This window comes from Callorhinchus milii, unplaced genomic scaffold (genome assembly GCF_018977255.1).
Source record: "Callorhinchus milii isolate IMCB2004 unplaced genomic scaffold, IMCB_Cmil_1.0 Scaffold3, whole genome shotgun sequence".
Classification (NCBI taxonomy): Eukaryota; Metazoa; Chordata; class Chondrichthyes; order Chimaeriformes; family Callorhinchidae; genus Callorhinchus; species Callorhinchus milii.
Window position 1 is genome coordinate 33,569,732 of NW_024704744.1, and position 22,754 is coordinate 33,592,485.

The 22,754-nt window shown below is 39.3% G+C and overlaps 1 protein-coding gene and 1 pseudogene across 1 annotated transcript; both read right to left on the reverse strand.

Annotated features, from left to right (window-relative positions):
- Positions 1-4,638: 4,638 nt before the first annotated feature.
- On the reverse strand, positions 4,639-22,463 carry LOC103182600 (annotated as a pseudogene).
- Positions 9,781-22,465, reverse strand: gja1b (gap junction protein alpha 1b). Its single transcript, XM_007899670.2, has 2 exons — positions 22,406-22,465; positions 9,781-13,142 (listed from the first exon to the last, which is right to left on the reverse strand). Exon 2 carries the CDS (start codon positions 13,124-13,126, stop codon positions 11,981-11,983), a length of 1,146 nt encoding a protein of 381 aa, XP_007897861.1. The 5' UTR covers positions 13,127-13,142; positions 22,406-22,465; the 3' UTR covers positions 9,781-11,980.
- Positions 22,466-22,754: the final 289 nt, after the last annotated feature.

Here is a 22,754-nt window from a genome sequence, read left to right on the forward strand (position 1 = left end):
CAGTAAGCTGAGGGACCAACCAGGCAACAGGCTATCCTAGATCTTGGATTGTGTAACGTAGCAGGGCTAATCAGTAATCTTGAAATTTAAGGCTCCTCTAGGGCAGTGACCATAATTTATGGAATTTAATATTAAGTTTGAGAGTGATGTAGTTAAGTCCGAAACAAGGATCTTCAACTGAAATAAAGCCAACTTTGCCGGTATGAGAGACGATTTTGCTAAAATAGACTGGGAAAGTAGATTAAAAGATATGACGTTAGATAAGCAATGGCAAATGTTCAAAGATATATTATATAATTCCCAGCGAACGCATATTCCCTTAAGAAATAAAAATTCCACGAAACTAGTGGTTCAACCATGGCTAACTAGAGAAGTTAAGAGAAGTATAAAATTAAAAGAAGAGGCCTATACTATTGCGAAAAAGAGCTGAAAACATGAGGATTGGGAGGGCTTTAGAGATCAGCAAAGGATATCGAAGAAACTGATTAAGAGGGAGATAATGGACTATGAGTGTAAACTAGCTAGAGATATAAAGACAGATTGTAAGAAGTTTTACAAGTATATAAAGAGGAAGAGATTAACAAAAGTAAATGTCTGTCCTTTACAGGCAGAGACAGGAGAAACTATAATGGGGAATAAAGAAATGGCAGAGTCACTAAACAAATATTTTGCATCTGTCTTCACATTAGAAGATACTAAAAACTAATGGGGAACCAAGAGACTAATGTTAGTGAGGAACTTAAAGAAATTAATTTCAGTAAAGTAACAGTACTAGAGAAATTGATGGGACTAAAAACTAATAAGTCCCCTGGACCTGATGGCCTGTATTCTAGGGTTTTAAAAGAGGTGGCTGCAGAGATAGTGGATGCTTTGTTTTTGATCTTCCAAATTCCCCTGGATTCTGGAATGGTTCCGTTGATTGGAAAGTCGCAAACGTAACGCCGCTATTTAAGAAGCGTGGAAGAGAAAAAAAGGGGAACTATAGACCAATTAGCCTGACATCGGTGGTAGGGAAAATTCTAGAGTCTATAATTAGGGACGTCATTGTGGGGTACTTAGAAACTCAGGATATGATTAGGCAGAGTCAACACGGTTTTATGAAGGGGAAATCGTGTTTAACAAATCTTTTAGAGCTTTTTGAAGATGTAACTAGCAGGTTAGATAGCGGGGAACCAGTGGATATAGTGTATTTGGATTTTCAGAAGGCATTTGACAAGATGCCACATAAAAAGTTGTTACGTAAGATTAGGGATCATGGAATTAAGGGCAATATACTAGCATGGATCGAAGAGTGCTTAACAGGCAGAAAACAGAGAGTAGGGATAAACAGATCCTTCTCAGATTAGCAGGTTGTGACTAGTGGAGTGCTACAAGGATCAGTCCTTGGGCCTCAACTGTATACAATCTACATCAATGACTTAGATGAGGAAATAGAGCTTAATGTATCTAAATTTGTGGACGATACAAAGCTAGGTGGGAAAGTAAGCTGTGAGGAAGACACAAGGAGGATACAAAGGGCTATAGACAGGTTAAGTGGGCAAGAAGGTGGCAGATGGAGTATATTGTGGGGAAGTGTGAAGTAATTCACCGAGGTAGAAAAAATAGAAAAGCAAATTATTTTCTAGAGGGAGAGACTAGGTAGTGTTAATATTCAGAGGGATTTAGGTGTCCTTGTAAACTAATCACAGAACGTTAGTATGCAAGTACAGCAAGCAATTAGAAAGGCTAATAGCATAGGGGTTAGAGTACAAAAGTAGGGAAGTCTTACTGCAATTGTATAGGGCCTCGGTGAGACCGCATCTGGAATATTATGTGCAGTTTTGGTCTCCTTATCTAAGAAAGGATATACTCGCCTTTGAGGGGGTGCAATGTAGGTTCCACTAGGTTGATTCCTGGGATGAGGGGGTTGATCTATGAGGAGAGGTTGAGTAGACTAGGCCTAATTTCCCTAGAATATCGAAGAATTAGTGGTGAATTTATAGAAATCTATAAGATTCTTAAAGGTCTTGACAGGGTATATATTGTGAGACTGTTTCTCCTGGTTGGAGAATCTAAAACTAGGTTTCATAATCTCAGGATTAAAGGTCATCCTGTTAGAACTGAGTTGAAAAAACATTTCTTCATTCAAAGGGTAGTGAAGGCTGTGGATGCTCAGTCATTGAACATATTCGAGACTGAGATCGATAGAATTTTAAAAACTAAAGGGATTAAGGGATATGGGGATAGGGCAGGTAAATAGAATTAGGTTAGAAGATCAGTCATGATTTTATTAAATGGCGGGGCAGGCTTGAGGGGCCGAATGGCCTACTCTTGCTCCTATTTCTTATCTTCTTATGCTCACCTACAAAATAAAGTAACTACGCTTTACAGTAAATCCCATGAAGCACTTCAAAACATAAAAGCATGAAAACATCAAATTTAAGAAATATCTTGTGAATTTTGGCGCAAATGGCAGCCAATTTGCATCAATAGCCTATAGACAGCCATGAAGTGAATGTTCAAATGTATTTGAGGAATTGATGGCCAGGACACTAAATCCTTCTTTTTTCAAAGAGTCCCATGGGATCTTTAATGTCCACCTGAACTGGCAGATGGGACCTTGGGTTAATGTCTCATTCAAATGTTGATACCTCCAACAGTGCAGCAAGCATACCCCCAGCACTGAACTCGAGTGTCAGACAGAATCCATATTCAATCCTGATGTGGAACTTGAAACCACCTTCTGACTCATGTAGCAATATGTGGTAATTCTTTAAATAATTGATTATTTCTGCTAACCAAAGACACATCAAGCAGGCCACTCAAACCCATAGGAACTCCCCTCTGATTGTAGGGTAGGTTGGAGCAACATTCTGGTGAATCAGGATGACGCACATTTGGCTTCCTTAATGATGGTATTCCTGTACAAATCACAGGACATTATAAGCTGGTTTGGAAGAAATGTTAACTGCTCGTAATGGATTATAACAATGAGCAGGCTGCATTTCATCTGTTGCCAAAATACCAGCAGCATTTTGAAAGTATGTCAGTTCACATATTGATCTCCTTGGGACATAAATGTGTTCAAACTGTGTGTTTAAAATTACTTATTATATCAACAATGGGGGATTCTGCCAATTGCACAACTGGCGCTGAATAAAAATACTAGGGAATGTAAAAGAAATTTGCAAACATCTGTATCCTGTGAAGATACAGAGCGCCTTATCACATTTTCCATGACCATAAGATCATCTGGTTATCACACACACACAGAAACCATTTCCGTGTCTTGCCATATTGTGACACTTCTCCATCCAATTGCAACAGAAAAGACATTACATAACGACAAGAACTTTAGATAATCGTAAACAAACATTACTTTTTCAAAGCAATGCTGTGACTTGAATTTTCACAAAACGGTTATCAAAACGGTTTGTGGGCGATACACAACAGCCAATTGCGCATAGCAGTGTCCCACAAACAGTCGTGGATTGAAGTGACCAATGTTACTATTTTTTTTAAAGAATTATTATTCCCAGAACAGTGAGCCCCCAATCGACTAATAACCAGGTTCCTACTCACTGCTAGGTAAACAGAGGCGTGTGTGTGGAGTAAGGAAATTTGCCCAACATTTCACCCTGCGAATGGGATTCATTTCAGTCAGGGAGCTGGCACTCTGGGATGCTTCCCTGCATGAGGGGCACCAAGATATATGCAAGTTGATGTTGCTAACATAAGGACAGACACACTGGACCAAATAGCTTCTTTCGGTGCTGTTAACTTTTTATGTTTCTATGCTCCAGAGTTGATGAAAACCTTTGACTCACGTTAGCTTTTGGCTGAGCGTACTGTCATCTTTTTAGCCAGTATCAGGACTTACGAGTTAATCATGACTTAAATAGGTTCATGCAAAAGAAAGTCAGAACCTAGTAGAGCTTCTGTCATCAAATAGCTTTCAAACTTTGAAGGAAAATCACATAATACACAGGGAGAAATATAATAAGTGATGTGTATCATATCTGATTTTAGCTGTAATCATGTCACATCTGATTTAGCTGCAAGAAATTGATGGTAAATTACTCTGTACAAAAGATTTCTGCAAATAAGATCACATTGGAAATAGACTGGGATACTGACTGAAACTCAGACAACAAGTCTATAGCATGTATTTTGATTGCCTTATGGGGTTCCTTATTTTCCTTTCCTCCAAACCTGCTTTGCTGATGCTGCTGTGGCTCCATCACAGTTGGTCTGTTAGATGTTTATTAGCTTAAATTGACTCATTAAGGAATTTTATCAAAGTGAAATGTGTATCATTGCATTGCCTCCTCATTGGCTAAGTGTTCATTCACAATTGGTCTTAATGTTTTTTTATTTTTATATGTAGATTACAAAAAGTATGGATGAAGGAGACCATTTTAGAATATTATTCTATCAGGAAATCTACCTTACCGTTTTTCCATTGCAACATCAAGCTGAGAATAAGTGAGACTGACACTGTGTTATTGTAACAGTATGATTCCTGATGGAAGGAAATTTTGGTTTAGTACATTGTGTTTTATGTGATGACCTGATATCCTCACTGTTTATATCCACATCGCAGATCGCCCCAATTATTTCATACATTGAGCTCAATGCTATAATTTGACAGTAGCACAGTTTGCTGGTAATCTTGTTTATTGTTGTTAATACATTATATGGGCATGATAAATGTCACGTCAACTAACACCTCAGACAACAGTTATATGCAGATAAGCAAATTATGTGTTTTTAATCCTTGCTTCATCTTATTTTTAGTAAGTTGTTTCTTTTCAGAATCAGAGTCATGAGGCAACGTCTTCGAATGGTTAAGAAAGGGAGCTAGACCTCCAGCTCGAGGCCTGCTACTTGCTGTGCTACTGGCACTACTGGGTGGTCTCTGTTCCAGATGAGAAACTGGCTGCAACTCATTTACTGGCGGTAGCTTTTGTACGTTCACCGTCAAAATCAAAAGGCTGTGCATGAGAGTTGGAGATGGTGCTACCAGCTTGCCCCATCCTGTTTTGCTCAGTGCTAAAATTTGCCCAGTTTTGTTCATTGGCTTGTTTGTTGTAGCTTCAGCAAGAGGACATGTTCCTGTCCCAAGTGGCAAGCTTGTATCCAGGAGGGGAGAAGAGAGCACTTGGTGCAGAGAACCCATTGTTAAAGGCATACTTTAAAGAAGAATCTTTGGAAGGATTCGAATCATTTTGTTTGAGAGACATGGAGTAAATTACTGTTTTTCTTAAAACGATCATTTATACCTTTAAAGACAACGTGGAACAACTCCAGCACGTTCAGAGCAGTTGACACTATGGACACCGCAATCATGAATATGATAAAGATGGTTTTTTCTGTGGGTCGAGAGAGGAAGCAGTCTGTTTTGTGTGGGCAGGGATACCTCTCACAATGGTAAACAGCATTCAACATGAATTTGAAATCATAAATGCACCACTGAATTACCAAAAAGCTCACCTCAAAAATTATTTTAAAGATTATACTGACAATGTAAGTGTGCAACAAGCCACCTCTCATTTTAATTTTGCCTTGTATTTCCAAACCATACTTGAATTTCTTTAGTTCCAACTGTTTCAATGGCAAACCCACATCTTCACCTTCTTGTTCCAGAAGCTTTAATTGATTTTCTTTGTTAAGTATTCTTTTCTCTTTACTTGAGATGAGAAAGACGTGGCCCAGGTAAACCAGGGTGGGGGTTGAGACAAAAATAATCTGCAGGACCCAGAGCCGAATGTGCGAGATTGGAAAGGACTTGTCATAGCAGACGTTTTCACAACCTGGTTGCAGGCTGTTGCACAGGAACGCAGATTGCTCATCGCTCCAGGCCGACTCTACTGCAGTTCCCAGCACGAGGACACGAAAGATGAAGAGAACAGAGAGCCAGAGTTTACCCAGTGCAGTTGAATAAGACTGTGCCTTAGCCAGTAGTTTTGCAAGTGTACTCCAGTCAGCCATCTCGCTCTAACCTTATCTGTGAACGTAAAACATCATACATATCAATATAAAGTGCAAAACAATTTGAAATTGTGTTAATTTTTAGACAGCATCACTACATGTTGTATACTGAAATGGCAGACAAACACATTTTATTCTCTGTTGATTGTGATCTACAAATTGGTGTGAGTAGAGCAAAAATGGAGCGTCATGTTATTCTGTATCTTTTTCCTCCTTACTTACTTTGCACGTATTTACTTTGTTTAACTATGCTCTCACCTCAACATTTCTCATTTTACCATGATGATTTGTCCCTAAAACCTTGCTATGCCAAAAATATTTCCATGTATGATAGCACTCACTCACTGCAACTTAAACATTATTGTTGAAAAGGATCCTAAAAGGTTAAAGAAAGATAATTTATAGGCACCAGTTGTAGTTAATGAAACAGATCTATGCTTCACTGATTATTACTGATTTTGTAACTTGTTGGCAAGTCTGCAATTTATTGGTGAGTCAGTAACCAGGGACATTAGTGCAAGCTGGTGACTAACAACAACAACAACAAATTAAATTTGTATCGTACCTTTCACATCAGGACATCCCAGTCCCTGAAAAGGGATTTAGAAGAAAATTTATAAGGAACTATGTCATGCAGAGGGTAGTAGAACTCACTGTCCAAAGCAGTGGCTGAAGCAAAGAGTACAGATGCATTTAAGAGGAAGCTAAATGTACACATTACGCTGATGCTACATAATAATCCTGGAATTCAATATAGCTCCTTATCATGCTATTGAGACATCTCAAAGTGATACAGAGGATTTTACTGTTGTTAATGTGAGTTGTCAATGGATACGGATATAATAATAATAATAATAATAATAATCCTTGCATTTGATATAGCGCTTTTCACGTCGGGAGGACGTCCCAAAGCACTTCACAGAACACACTGTAAAGTGAATTGACTGTATATTTTGTGGGCGAACGCGGCAGCCAATTGCGCACAGCAATGTCCCACAAACAGTCATAGATTGAAAATGACCAATTTATTATTGTTTTGTTTTTTGGAAGGATTATTATTAGGCGTGTGGAGTAAGGAAACTTGCCCAAGGTTTCGCCCTCTGCCTGGAATTGAACTCAGGTCTCTCGCTTGCAAAACGAGTGCTCTAACCACTGAGCTACAGGACTCCACGAAGCTATCAAAATAATTAAGCTCAAAGAGACATTTTTTAGTTGCAAATATCTTCAACAACAACAACTTGCATTTATATAGAGCTCTTCACGAGGGGTAGCATTCTGGAGTGTTTAAAATTGCACTATCGTAGCATCTTATTGGAGTATTAATTGTACAGAAAGGCATAATTACCAATCTGAAGAATAGAATTATTAGGAGTTTCTTCTTCTGCTGCCTCTTCTTCTGCTAATTCCAATTTTATTATTATTATTTTTTTGAAGGAATTATTATTCCCACCAGACTAACAATGGGTTTCCTACTTACTACTAGGAAAACAGAGGCATGTGGAGTAAGGAAACATGCCTAAGGTTGCAAACTTGCCGGAAATCAAACCCGAGTCCTCTCTCATGAAATGTGCATAATTACATTGCCTCCTCATTGGTTAATTGTTCATTCGCAGTGTTACCAATTGGAACTTTGAAGTTTGGTATTTTATGTGCTCTGCAATCTTTTACAATTCGTTTAAAAAGTTCATCAAATCTGCTATATGCTCTTTTTTGCAAATACATAAAGTTTGGTCTTCATGCTTTTTTAATTTTATATGTAAATTACTAAAGTAGGATGCATGATTTTGAAATATTCTTTTAGAAAATCCACCCTACCGTCTTCCCATTGTTGACAAAATTGTCACTGTGTGTATTATTGTGACAGTATCAATCCTGATGGAAGGAGATTTAGGTTTATAACATTGTGTTACATATGATGTCCTGGTATCCTCACTGTTTACGTATCCACAAAGGATAGTTCAAATTACTTCATATATTGAGCTCAACACTATATTTTGACAATGCAGCACAATTTGCTGTTAGCCTTGTTTCTTGTTGTTAACACACTATAGGCATGGCAAATGACAAGTCAAGTAACACTCTTTGAAGCTGTTTGCATTATTAATAATGAAGTTCATTTGCCAACGATCAGCCCAGGTCTTGAGCCCTCCTTTTAAGATCTTCATTGACTCTTCTGAAACTACAATACCCTCCAGCTTGGTGCCATCTGCAAATTGTACTACCTTGTACTCATATCATTTAATAAATGAATACTATAATTCTTACTATTCTTTTCTAATTTGTTTTTAGCACTGGGTATTAATGTATGAACCAGCTTTTTTCTTTGTTAAACTAAATATTTAATGGGCTCTAAACTTCTAAAACAATTGAAAGGGCTTTTGCTTAAAATATGGTTCAATAGTTTTGAGGTAATAAATAATAATTCTTATATTTGATGTTCACAGAGGGTGGATGTTAGGATATAATAATAAAAATAATCCTGGCATTTTATATAACCCCTTATCATATCATTGAGATATCTCAAAGTGCTTCTCAGAATATATTGTAAAGTGTAGTGACTGTGTATGTCGTGGATAAACAGTAAGGCATACATAACAGGCAATCAAAGGCAAAGGATGCTGAAATCTTAGTTTAAAAATATACATTTGAAAGCAAGTGTTTGTAATGATAAATAATGTGGTTATAAACTGTGATTCATTTTTTCATATATTCCACACACGGTGTGTGTTAAATCAGAAAGTTAGAATAAATGGAGAGCGGTTGCAGCCTCTCATAATAGACCATTGCTAATTCTCTCAAGCTCTGTTTCTATTGGGTTTTGTGAGGCTAGCCTCAAAAGGGTTTGGGATTTTTTCACAATAGCCAATATAATTGGATATCCAGTTGTGTGAATGTGCAAAGCACACATATACAAGAAGTACCAAGGAACATTAATTTGTTCTCATTATGCAGCTAAAACACATCCTTCGAGATCTCACACATACCATCAAACTTGATTTTATGTTCTCTGTTACCACAAGGGTAAATAAGTTTACTTTTGTTCAGGGTAGGATTAGAATCAGTGAAAGGAATAGACATAGATGTAGAGTGAGTCAGAGAGAGAGAGGAGAGAGAGAGAGAGTTAGCAAGACTTAGAAAGACAGAAAAAGAACTGTAATCAAATGTTTAGCTTTCCCCTTCGTGAAGACAAGAGTTACTTCTGGAGGAAAGACAGATGTACTATTACTCCTTTTTGCATTTGATATAGCGCCTAATCACGTATTTGTGATGTCTCAAAGCGATTCACAGAATATACTGTAAAGTGAATTGACTGTATATTTTGTGGGCAAAATGCAGCAGCCAATTGCACACAGCAGTATCCCACAAACAGTCATGGATTGAAGCGACCAATTTTTTTCCTGCTTTTTGAAGGAATTATTACGAAAAAGCAATCCGCCAATTGACTAGCAACCGATTGTGCACCATCGGTGGTCAGGCTTTCAGTAAATCTGCCTCCACCCTCTGGATCTCGCCCCTCCCTTGCCTCCTTTAAAGTCATCTCAAGACTTTCTTCTTTCGTCAATCTTTCTTCTCCCCTTCACCCCACAAGCCCGAGCCCCATCCCCAGTACCGGTGCAAATGCTTGACACATCCTCCCAATGTGAAAAACAATATATAAATGTACATTTTAATTGTATTGTATGTAGATATAAAGAAAATATTTCATACAAACTTTAAAAAACATAAAAATAAATCTTAACCATCCTTGAATCTAGTTCAATACCCAATAAGAATATCTAAAGCAGGACAGACCAAGAATAATTTAGCAAAATTTTGCTTTATTGGGTTTTTAAAAAAGTTATCAGGTTTTAATGAACAAAAGATTGCTCACATGCATGGTAACAGTTGAATAAGAGTCTCAGTACAAGTGGACTGCCTAACAGTGATTTAACATGGAATGTTAAAATATGAGAAATTAGAAACACTGACACAGGCAACTTCATACAAAATGGGTCAAATAGGAAGGAAATATCTCTTTCCTTCCTTTACTTCTTGTAACCGATAAATATTATCAGCTGTTTTCCAAAAGGTTCACAAATGGCACAGTGGATCTTTTACAAATGACCCCTGGAGAGAATGTTGCACCTGGCACAGGTATTCTGAACACCAGTTGAGAGGTTTCTCAGTTCAGCCACTAGGGTCACCAAACTCAAGCATTCTTTGATACCAACCATTGAAGATGGGTGCGAACGAAAGGGGGGGAAGGGGATCATCTGTAATAGCCTAGGCCACAGCATGGAGAAAAACCTTCTTTAAAGTTATCTTGGGTGGGTTACAAGGCATGACATGAGTCTCCTGCTGCAAAATAAATTAGTTACATGCATACTACTTGACAATTCATAACTCCTTTCAGCGTCATTGTGCATTCTAAGCAAATATAGAATTTCAGTGCAAACGCCATTATAGCTAAAGTAATAAACAGAACTTGGATGTGTGATGGCCAAGTTGAACCTTAGAACTGTAGTTTTAGATTGCCCATGACGTTATGAATAAAGTATTTAAAAGATCCAAAATATAGGTGAATGTGGATATTTGTGAAGCTATACTGACGAATACCTTTATTACTTGTTGACTAAATATTAGTCCAGCACTAAGCACATTGACTATAGGTTTCTCATACTGTTGATAACTTCACCTCAAAGTACTAAAGCAGTACTACAATATCTATCACAGAAATGATTAAATATTTAAAACTCTCATTCATACCAAGGATAAAGTTACAATTGTTTAGCAATAGTAATCATTCTTAACATTTCTCAAATAAACCACAGTATCCTCTGTTGGATACAGACAATTCATCTTACACAATCAAAAGAGTGGAACAAGATGTGCCACATTGGCACAGCAGATTTACTAAGAACGCTTACATAATCAATCTGGCTCTTTTGCTTAAGTGACTTCCTCAAAATACAACCAAACCAATATCCTTGAGAATTGGTTGGGAATGTAATATTATTCCAAATTTTTTTAGGTTTGCCTTACCTGGGTGAACTTCAAATAAAGGATATTGGACAAAGTAATTGATTTTTTTTAAAAAAAGACAAAACTGCCATATATTAATCCTACCAGATTGACCAAACACCTAAATCAGGGATGGCCAACCTTTTTGGTAAGTGATTGTGACCTCAATCCTGTTAAGATTTTATTTGGCAGGGTAAGGGTTAAAAATGTTCTGAAGGCGTGCCTAAAAATACATGAGCGCATTGAAAAAAGCTGCTCAGTCAGATTTGTAGTCAGGCACAGAGCCAGATAAGACATCAAACATTCACTTAGTCAAACAATATACAGAGATACATATCCTTTTGAAAGTATTTTGCTCAATAAACAATTGCAAAGTGACATACTTTTACTGCAAAAAAATCAACTGAATGCCAGGCTTGGTACCTGTACACTGTTGAACTCTGCAGAGGAACAGATGGGAATGCCTTATCTCAGTTGATGTTGTTGTTATCTCCAAATTATTTGGAAGAAATGGTTGAGAATCGGAAGTTGTTCTTTCTGATGTGATGCAAAAGTGGCTGCAAAAGAGATTTTTGGATCTGTATGGAGGAAAACATCAATGTGTAGCATGATGTTTTGGAATGTTATTAACAGGGCTTGAGTCATGGATTGGAGGCCGAATGTCAAAAGGACTCAGAGCTGTTATGGCAGAATGTTTCTCAGAATGTATAAGATCAAGTAAACCTCTTAGCTGTAAGGTAATTCTATTAAATAACGCAGCTGGGCCTTGCTTGAAGGATTTCACTAGAATGCACATCCACCAAAACAAAGTATGCATTTCTGTATCTTAGCAAGCTCCTAATTAAAAGCTGGTGACATTGAATCATTCATTCATTTTGAGCAAATCTCATATCTACTCGGTACCAACGTATTTTGAACAATGAGCTCTGGATCACCTCCAGAAAAGTAAGTTGTTTCTATTCAGAATCACAGTCATAAGGCAACATCTTTGAATGTTAAGAAAGGGGAGCTAGACCTCCAGGTCATCTGCTCGAGGCCTGCTACTTGCTCTGCTGCTGGCGCTACTGGGTGGTCTCTGTTCTAGATGAGAAATTGGCTGCAACTCATTTACTGACGGTAGCTTTTGTAGAGTTGGACGTTCGCCGTGGAAATCAAATGGCTGTGCATGAGAGTTGGAGATGGTGCTACCAGCTTGCCCCATCCTGTTTTGCTCGGTGCTGTAATTTGCCCAGTTCTGTTCATTGGCTTGTTTGTTGTAGCTTCGGCAAGAGGACATGTTCCTGTCCCCAGTGGCAAGCTTATATCCAGGAGGGGAGAGGGGAGCGCTTGGTGGAGAGCACCCATTGTAAAAGGCATACTTTGAAGCGCAGTCTTTGGAAGGATTCAATCCATTTTTCTGAGAAACTTGAAATAAATTACTGTTTTTCTTAATACGATCTGTTAAACCTTTAAATACAATGTAGACCAACTCTGCCACGTTCAGAGCAGCTGACACTATGGACACCACCATCATGAATATGATAAAGATGGTCTTTTCTGTGGGTCGAGAGAGGAAGCAGTCTGTTTTGTGTGGGCAGGGATACCTCTCGCAGTGGTAAACAGCATTCAACATGAATTTGAAATCATAAATGCACCACTGAATTACCAAAAAGCTCACCTCAAAAATTATTTTAAAGATTATACTGACAATGTAAGTGTGCAACAAGCCACCTCTCATTTTAATTTTGCCTTGTATTTCCAAACCATACTTGACTTTCTTTAGTTCCAACTGTTTCAATGGCAAACCCACATCTTCACCTTCTTGTTCCAGAAGCTTTAATTTATTTTCTTTGTTAAGTATTCTTTTCTCTTTATTTGAGATGAGAAAGACGTGGCCCAGGTAAACCAGGGTGGGGGTTGAGACAAAAATAATCTGCAGGACCCAGAGCCGAATGTGCGAGATTGGAAAGGACTTGTCATAGCAGACGTTTTCACAACCTGGTTGCAGGCTGTTGCACTTGAACGCAGATTGCTCATCGCTCCAGGCCGACTCTACTGCAGTTCCCAGCACAAGGAGGCGAAAGATGAAGAGAACAGAGAGCCAGAGTTTACCTCCTGCAGTCAAGTAAGACTGTGCCTTATCCAATAGTTTTCCGAGTGCACTCCAGTCAGCCATCCCGTTTTAACTTTAGCTGTGAACATAAACATCAAGTATATCAAAATATCGAAATTGTGTACAATTTTAATGTAAGCTAGATAGTACATGCATTATAAGCTAGATGGTACAATCTTAAAGGAAATGAAGGAACAGAAATGAACCTTTATGAACACTGGTTAGGCTTCAGCTAGAGTATTGTGTTCAGTTCTCGGCACCACACTTTAGAAAGGATTTCAAGGCATTCGACAAGGTGCAAAGGAGATTTACCAGGATGGTACCAGGAATGAGGGACATCAATTATGAGTAGAGGCTAGAGAAGCTAGGATTATACTCCTTGGAGCAGAGACCATTAAGAGGAGACTTAATAGAAGTTTTCAAAACTATGAGGGAATTCGATAGGGTGAACAAGGAGAAACTATTTCCACTGGCGGGTAGGTCAGTAACCCGAGGGCACTGATTTAAAATAGTTGTTAAAAGAAACAGAGGGGAGATGAGGAGAAATGAGTTGTTTGGATCTGGAATGCATTGCCTGAAAGGGTTGTGGAAACCAATTCAATAACAGCTTTTAAGAGAGAAGTAGATAATTATTTGGGGAGGACAAGTTTGCAGGGCTATGGGGAGAGCGCAGGGGAGTGGGATTCAATTTCTCAGCATCTTACCACGATGCTTTGTCCCAAAAACCCTGTTTATGCCTTTCGCCCACAAATTATGCAGTCAATTCACTTTATAGTATATTCTGTGAAGAGCTTCTAGATGTTTCCGATATGTATCGACTGCAAGTATTATTATTGTTATATTTCCATGTACAAAACCACTCAGTGCACTGCAGCTTAAATTTATGGTTGAGAATAATTCTAAAAAGTTGAACAAGCATCATTTATAGGCAACAGTTGTCGTTAGTGGATCTGATCTATGCCTTCACTGATTATTGATGAGTTTGTAACTTCCTGCCAAGTCTGTAATTTTTTGCTATAACTAGAAACATCAGTAGAAGCTCGTGACAAGGGGATTTAAAAGAAAATTTATGAGGAACTACGTCAGGCAGAGAGGGTAATAAGAACGTGGAACTCGCTGTCCAAAGCAATGGTTGAAGCAGATATTACAAATGCATTTAAGAGGAAACTAGATGTCCACATGAGATAGAAGGTAATAGAAGGGTATCAGAGGAAGTAAGGAGTGGTTGGAGACTCATGTACAGTGTACAGACTAGTTGGGCTGTAAAGTCTATGTACATCTGCGTAATTTATAAATTGTACAAGTGGCCGCAGATCAATCAAACATTAGTGACGTGATACATATTGAATTCCAACTGCAGGACAAAGTGTCCCATTTGCTTGTATGTACCTGTGAGTTAGATTTTAATGAACTTGAAAACCTACGTCCTCTGCTCTTTGACACCTTTGACCACTCTATTTTTATCCACCGACTCTCCTTTCACCTCAACCGTCATGATACTGTTCTTGACTTGGTCAGATCCTATCTTTTACACCGTCTCGACTTTATCTACACAAATGGCTTCTCCTCCAGTTCCCACACAGTCTCGTGTGGTGTTCCTCAGGGCTCTGTCTTCGGTCCTCTCCTCTTCAATGTGTACATACTCCCTCTTGGTGGCATCATCCGCAGACATGGGGTCAACTTCCACATGTATGTGGATGACACCCAACTCTATCTCTCTGCCTCCACCTTCAACTCCAGGACAACTGCTGTCTCGACATCTGTGAGACATCAAGTCCTGGATGAGAGCTAACTTTCTACAGTTGAAGGTCAATAAGACCGAGACCCTTCTGATTGGCTCCCATCAGCGCCTTCTCACCTCAGGCACTGACAGCATCACTATCCATGGAGGCACACTCCACCTCACTGAGCCAGTTTGGAACCTTGGCATCACTTCATTACAACGAGGCTCGACTATGCAAACTCACTGCTTGTCGGCCTCCCCAACTCCTCCCTCCACAGACTGCAGATCATCCAGAACTCTGCAGCCCGTGTCCTCTCCCGCACTAGGCTCCATTACCCTATCACCCCCATCCTTGCCCAATTCCACTGGCTTCCCATCACACAGAGGATACAGTTCATATCCTGGTCCTCACCTTCAAAGCTCTCCATGGTCTTGCTCCCCCCTACCTCTCTGATCTCCTAACCCCCTACCACCCAGTTCACTCCCTCCGCTCAGCGGGCTCCGGCCTGCTTCACATCCCTTGCCTCACTTGCCGCACTATTGGTGGGTGGGCCTCCTGCCAGTCTGCCCCCACCCTCTGGAACCCCATCGCGCAGTCCCTGCATCTCTCCCCTCTCTCACCACCTTCAAGACCCACCTCAAGACCCTCCTCTTCTACAATGCTTTCGATCTCTCTGTTTCCCTGCCTTCCCTCCACCCTCCTCCACCCCGACCCCCAGCTTGGGTCCGAACCTCTGTCTGTCCAGCGCCTTGGGACATCCTCCCAACATGAAAGGCGCTGTACAAATGTAATTTTGTTGCTGTTGTTTGCTGTTGTTGGCACCCGGCCTGCCTCATCATCAAGAGTCGGGCATTCGGCCTCTCTGCTCCCATCCTTTGGCACACCATCCCACAGTCCCTTTGTCTTGCTCCTTCCCTTGCCTCCTTTTCTTCAACCGCGCTGTCGGGCACAGTCCATCCTCCCACCCCTATGCTCCCTGCCCTCCACCCCTCCTGATCCCAACCTCCAGCTTGGGTCCAAATCCCTGACTGGCCAGCGCCTTGGGACGTCCCCCCTGTGTAAAAGGCGTGATACCAATGTAAATTGTTGTTGTTGTTGCTGCTCATCTATCTCTGCTTGTGCTACATAATAATCTTTGCATTCAATACAGTTCATGTTAACATGCATTCATGATATTTAGACATCTCAATGTTGTTCACAGGATTTTACTGTTGTTGACATAAGTTGTCAATGGATTCAGACATCAAGATAATCAAGCTCACACAGATGTCTTTTGGCAGTATTAATTGTACAGAAAAGCATAATTTCCAATCTGAAGAGCACAAATAAATAGTTTCTTCTTCTTCTTCTGATTTTTTGTTGCTCCTCGTCACTTATTTATATACACTTATTTACAAATAAACAAGTCCCTCGTGTGTTCTAGAATCTCATCTATTGATGCACTGGAACACATGAAGTTGATCCGATCAGTTGGTGGCCACTTATCCATTATCCAATTGTCATCTTTTACGGAGCATTAGCTTATAAGTATTCACTTGCTATTTCCCTAACGTGTGCGTGACCACAAGATCATCTGCTTATCACACATACACATAAACCATTTTCTTGTCTTACAGACCATCTGGTTACACCTCTCCATGCAGTTGGAACAGAAAAGACATTGCATAACAACAACGATTTTAGATAATCGTAAACAAACATTACTCTTTCAAAGGTATGCTGTAACTCACAAATTAGAGGGAAATTACATGAGATATTTATCCAAGTAATCTGGTGGATTTTTGGTCAGGACACCAGGAGACACTCCCTTCTCTTTTCAATTAAACCAGGAATTATTAACATTCATCTAAAGAACAAGCCATGTTAATGGCCTGTGAGTATGTCCAATGGAAATGGTAGCCAACATTTGTGATCATTGACACTATTGGTGATCAGTAACATTAATTGTGATCAGTAACATTAATTGTGATCAGTGACACTTTTTGTGATTAGTGATACTATTTGTGACCACTGACACTATTTGTGATCATTCGCAGTTGTTTTTTATGGAATCGGTCCTGCTTTCCTGTGAGTTTGTTTGTTTTATATGATACTTCTTGATTCCAGTATTTTTGTATTTTGGTATTTTGATGCAAAGATGTGTAGTTAGACTAAATGGAAGACAAGTGTTTTAAGAAAACAAGTTGCCACACAGTCTTTATTTCCAGCCTAATCTGCAAACAACCATTGGGAATTGGAGGTCTCAGTCTAGTTTAATGATACCATGATTACAGAATGTACCAAAAATCCCGTAAAAGTTCAGTTGTATTTAAAGCTACACTGCCAACAGTTCCTTTGGTTCAACTGGTGCCATCATTGTTCCATGCAATTTTGTCTTTGAGGAGATTTGGAAAAAGTATATAGTAGCTTTACTGTTTACTTTTTTCCCTACAAGAAGATAGAAACATAAGCATGAGAAATGTGATAATTATCAAATCAAATGTTGTATTTTCCCCTATTCAATACACTTGAACAGCCACCAGTAGCAGATCAGCCACTGCGAGCAGTTGGCAGAGGGTTTCATTCTCCATGTGTTCTACCTCTAATACTGGCTATGTTCACTTCAATTGGAAGAAATTCCACCTGGATATAGACTTTATTTATGAAGTATTTTAAAATGTCTAGGTTTGGTAAATTGTTGAATTCAACCTTAACTTTGAAGTGAATTTTCTGTAGTTCTTAAAATAAATGACAGTTAACAAGCATGAGAATTAAGCCTGAATTTAAGTCTGCGTACTCTGAAATGTTATATAAGAGTAAATCTAGACACGGGTGGAGTTTTTCTCCAGTAGTTGCCAAACTTATATTTGACTTTCCTGTTTCATTTTTCTGTCTTCTGCATATATTTTGTTTGGCTTTTGTACAACTGACCTTTTTACTTTAAACCACAATTAAACAATGATCCACAAGATATATTAGAATAAAATTTATTTTATTGAGTTCTTCAATTCAATCAGTGTACATATTCAGTTGTTGTGTTCCCCTGTCATATACTGGTCTTGATAAATTGTCCTACTGTCCTACTCGGTTTCTCTAGTTGAAAAAGTATCACTGGCAATGGCTGATTAATGGCAAGCAGGAGATACAGAAGGCCTGCTATTTTCATCAACATTACGCTGATAAAGCATTGTCCTCTCTCCACTCAGCAGGCTCCGGCCTGCTCAATGTCCTGTGCCCAGCCCGCCCCACCATCGGCAGTCGTGCCTTCAGCCTCTCTGCCCCCACCCTTTAGAACTCCATCCCACATTCCCTTCACCTCGCTGCCTCCCTTGTCTCCTTCAAAGCACGTCTCAAGACCCTCCTCTTCAACCGTGCCTTCGGCCACTCTTCCCACCCTCCACCCTTCCTTAACCAATCCCCACCCTGCTCAAGTCCAAATCCATGACTGTCCAGTGCCATGGGACACCATCCCGATGTGAAAGGCGCTATACAAATGGAAGTTTGTATTGTATTATACCCCAATGGATCTGGATTAGGGCCACGGGTCACTGGTGCAGGAGTCAATCCCTGTGTGCTTCGCAATTGATGTCACTTGTGCAGAGCTAAACGATGGCACTTAGTGCCGTTTTATATTTTTAATTGATGAGTACCACCTCTTTCAAAATACCAACTGATGCATGTAAGCAGAGCCAGACAGACAATCCAGACTACCTGTTCCACTGCCTCTTCATGGGGTTTCAGTCTCATTAGTCTGACGGTCCATCACCTTACCTGATGCATTCCAGTTGAATGTAAAAGTTCTTTTTGGAACAATAGTGATTGCAACAAGATAGTCTGGTCTTTGGGAAATCCCAGCTGAGGTCCGTTTCCCCATTATTGTGCGTTCATTGCAATCTTGCTGTTTGTATATGTGTTATGTTACACAACAAATTATAGCTTTTATGACTATTTCTCTGCCGCTACAGCACTTGTACATGTGGTATTCACAAATTCAACTTCCCCCAGTTTCGCGAAATGTGCTGTGGTTCGAAGATACACCAATACCATTCTAACACATATTTTCGCACACATCCTGTTCATCCTGAGACACAATATTGACTCTGGAGATTAACTCCTACTATACTTCTTGTCACTGCAACGTGATTGGGGCACTCTTCCTCCAATATAACTATGATAGTACCGCTCCCAGACATGACTGCACCACAGTACCTACAGGGCCTGAAAAGGCTGGAAATCAGACTGTCCGACTTTGATATTCCGCCATGCAGGGTCAGAATTCCACACTCCACCGCTGGTTTAACATCCTTGTCACATTTATAAGACAGACTTGGTTGCAGTACTTTCATAGTGTTAGATGGCCATCATTCAAAATTCTTTCTCATTAGCAGTGAGACTGTCAATAAGGTTAATGAAATTGCATTTCTCAATCTCAGCATTTCGGAATGTCAGGAGCAGAGTGCAGATGAAACGGACTTTATGCCCATTATTTATGAACTGAGCGATTCCTAGCTCTAAAATATTTTAAGTTTCCAATTGGAACAAGACAAACGATAAATGGACAGACATAGAATGTACTTGATAATTTCAAGTGTGGCATTGCAAATTATTTGACCTGAACATGAAACTCTTCTCAAGAGAGTGCAGACCACACTGCTGAGAAACTTTAATTTTAGTAACAAGAAGGGTGATCATTGTATTTCTATTGCTGGTAGAATTCCACATCTAAGTGTCATTCAAGCACAATAACTATGAGCTGTCAAATAGTTTAACATGTTTGCAAGAGTTTGTGATGCACTAATATAGGCATAATTACAGGTTTGAAGTTACTGTAAAGCGGGGTGTCACAATTGCTAAATATCTATTTTGGAATAGAGCGGAAAACAATAAATTATAGTACAGCTTCAAAGTATTTCGGTCAAAGGCATTGCAACGTTGTAATATATTTGCAGAAACTAATTTGATGTTTAATATGAACTGACCATAAATGTCATCGTATTTTCACAAACTATCACGGAAACTCTCAGGGGTTCCAGAGCAGCAAGAGTGAAGGAGAAAGCATTCAATAGTTTTAAACCACTTTATCTTAGCACACCAGAAATATATGCACCAATATCTTCAATCAATACAATTATGATTCTAGATTAAGGTTAATTAGTAGTTTTTTTCCTGAAACAAAATAGAAGTCTAACTAACACTCCTGTGAATATATAGTAATAATAATAATCCTCGGATTTGATATAATGCTTTATCACATTGGAAGTATATCTCAAAAGTGCTTCACAACATTTTCTGTGAAATGGAGTGACTGTGTGTTTGTAGGCAAACGTGGCAGCACAATTGCGCACAGCAATATCCCACAAACAGCCCCGAAACAAATGACCAACTTTATCTGGGGAATTGTTAGCCAGGAAAATGGAACTGAGTTTACTATCAGAGCTGCAATAATAAATTGTTTAAACGGTTATCAGAATGCCTTTTAATAAATGACAGCATTATATTTCCACTGAATATTTTGTTGTTAAATTAGTGTTTTTTTGTTTAGTTTGGAATCGAAGTCCAGTTGTTGCTGTTGTAGGGTTTGCTGCCCTCTGCCTGTGCTGTCTAATTTAATATTGCTACTGTTTACTTTGAACAGTTTTGTTTTCTGGTCCATGGCACAACAGTGCAAAACACCGCAAGTGATAGATAAACAGAAGACAGCAAGCCCAGCAGCAACAAGAACTGAATTTAATTTCTACAATAAATATCACTAATAAAATATTCAATAGAAACATAATACTGTCATTTAATAAAAGATGTTCTGAAAGCTATTTAAATTGTAGGTGTTTGCATTGCAAATACCTACACTTTACATTAAATCATATGAAATGCTTTGACACATCTTCCCGACATAAAAGGCACTGTATCAAATGTAAGGATTATTATTATCTGTCATTACTGAAGCCCATATAATACATGAAAGATATTTAGAATATGTTTGGTGAAAACATATCTGAGCAGGATTTTGAAGTTTGTGCATTTCTCGGGATGCACAATAATGTGGAAAGATAAAAAGGAATTTACAGTTTTATAACACCTTTATTGTGCTAACAAAGCACTTTACAGTAACTATTGTAATTTGTAGTGGACAAATACAGGAGCCATTTCACACAATCAGCTATGTTTTGGAAGCACAATTAAATGTCTGCATGCACATCTAGAGGATTGTTGGCCAGGGCATGGTAAGAAACTCCTATCTCTTTTCAAATGATGGAATCTTTAGCCTGAGGATGGCCACACATCTGGGACCTCAGCTTAATGTCTCTGCAAAATGAGACTTCTGACAATACCCTCCCCTCATCAGTACTGCACTGGAGTTTCAGCCTGGACTATGAGAGGATGTCCTGGTGTTAGGTTTGAACTCAATTTCATACAAAGTCGAGAGTGCTATCAACTAAATCAAGCTGCCCAGTAGTGTCCAATGATACAGGGAGTACTTACAATTTCTTTTTAACATTTTGGACTTTTGCGATAAACTTCTGACATTGAAATAACATTTCCCTAACCTGATTTTTGAGTCGAGAATGAAAAGTGCACAAGAAATTCAACGATGGAAACTATCTGCTTCAGAGTGTGATGCGCCTGTCTCGCTCTACTTGTGCTCATCATAGTATAGGCACAGATTTGATGTGCCATCTGTGGCAGCATATATTGCGGACTCAACATCATTCTGCTAAAACAGCATCGTAAATACTAGTTACTTTTCTATAGCATTCTATATATATAAAAAGTTTAGACAGTTCGCATTGTGGCGAATTGCTAACTTCTCCAGTCGGTCTCACGCTACTTGGCTAAATTGGTGTGAGGCTCATAAAACAGCACTTGCATTGCAGAGACAGCTTCTGCACATAGGGCAACCAGAGCACCTGCTGTCGATCAGATGTGCACTGGTTGAACTTAGAAAGAAACCCTTTGGGCGCTAGGACCCAGAAGAGAAGCTACAGGGCAAGTATTTGAGCTGGGGGGAAGGTGTGGAGGTGGCAGTACTGTACAGACCAGGGTTCAAATCACAACCCAACCTTAAATCAAACACATTCTAATGCACTTTTTTCTTCTAATCTAAAAGGTTGAAAACGTTACGTTTTGAAAAGATTGCATATTAAATTCCTCAGAGAGAGAGAGAGGGAGAGAGAAGTGCATTCTTACCGACACGTTTCAATTTATAAAAAAAACTATTCAATTCAGACACTAATGCTGGAGCATCCAACTAAGTGGATCAAAGCAGCTCGTACAGCTTCCCCCCCAAGCATTTACGCAAGAAAACTGTTTCTTTTTCTTTTTAAAAACACTTGTCAATGGAATGAGCGACTATAACTGTAAGGAACAGTGGGCAATTATACCTTTAATCGTTTGAGAAGATTAAGAAAGCTGTTCCTTCCCCCCCCCTAAAGCATCTAAAGCTGGACATCTTACCTCAACACTTTACCTTCCTTGGAATTACAACACTCTTATTGTAAAATGGTCTCAGGCTTCTGAAAGTATTCACACACTGAAAACTTTTGCACAAATAGTTCAGAAACTTCTGTTCAAAATCCACTGATGGAACTTAGAGGCGTGTGTGTGGGGTGGGGTGGGGGGGGGAAGAAATTGTATAACTTACCACAATGCCAGCAAACTCTCCAGTGAGTGGTGAAAGACTTTCCAAAAGTCTTACAAACCAGGATCTAGACACAGTGGGTATGAGTGTGTGTGGAGAGGCACCACTCGCTTGTCTCTTTGAAAGTTGCTCCACTTGTAGAAAGTAACTGAGGGAGGACAAGTTCTGCAGTGTGTTGGCTGAGTTGTTGGTGCTGGCGGATTTAAAGTGCTTTGCGAGAGAAAAAAAGTTTGGAGTCATCTGACTCTGACGTGGAGTTTTTCTCTCTCTCCCCCCCACCCCCACCCCCAACCCCACCCCAAGACGTGTAAACTTTCAAGGGGATCAGTCATCTGCAAACCTTCCAGCATTC

Coding starts and splice junctions, on each gene's coding strand:
- gja1b (XM_007899670.2), bottom strand. CDS start 13,126: ATGGCTGACTGGAGTGCACTCGGAAAACTATTGGATAAGGCACAGTCT.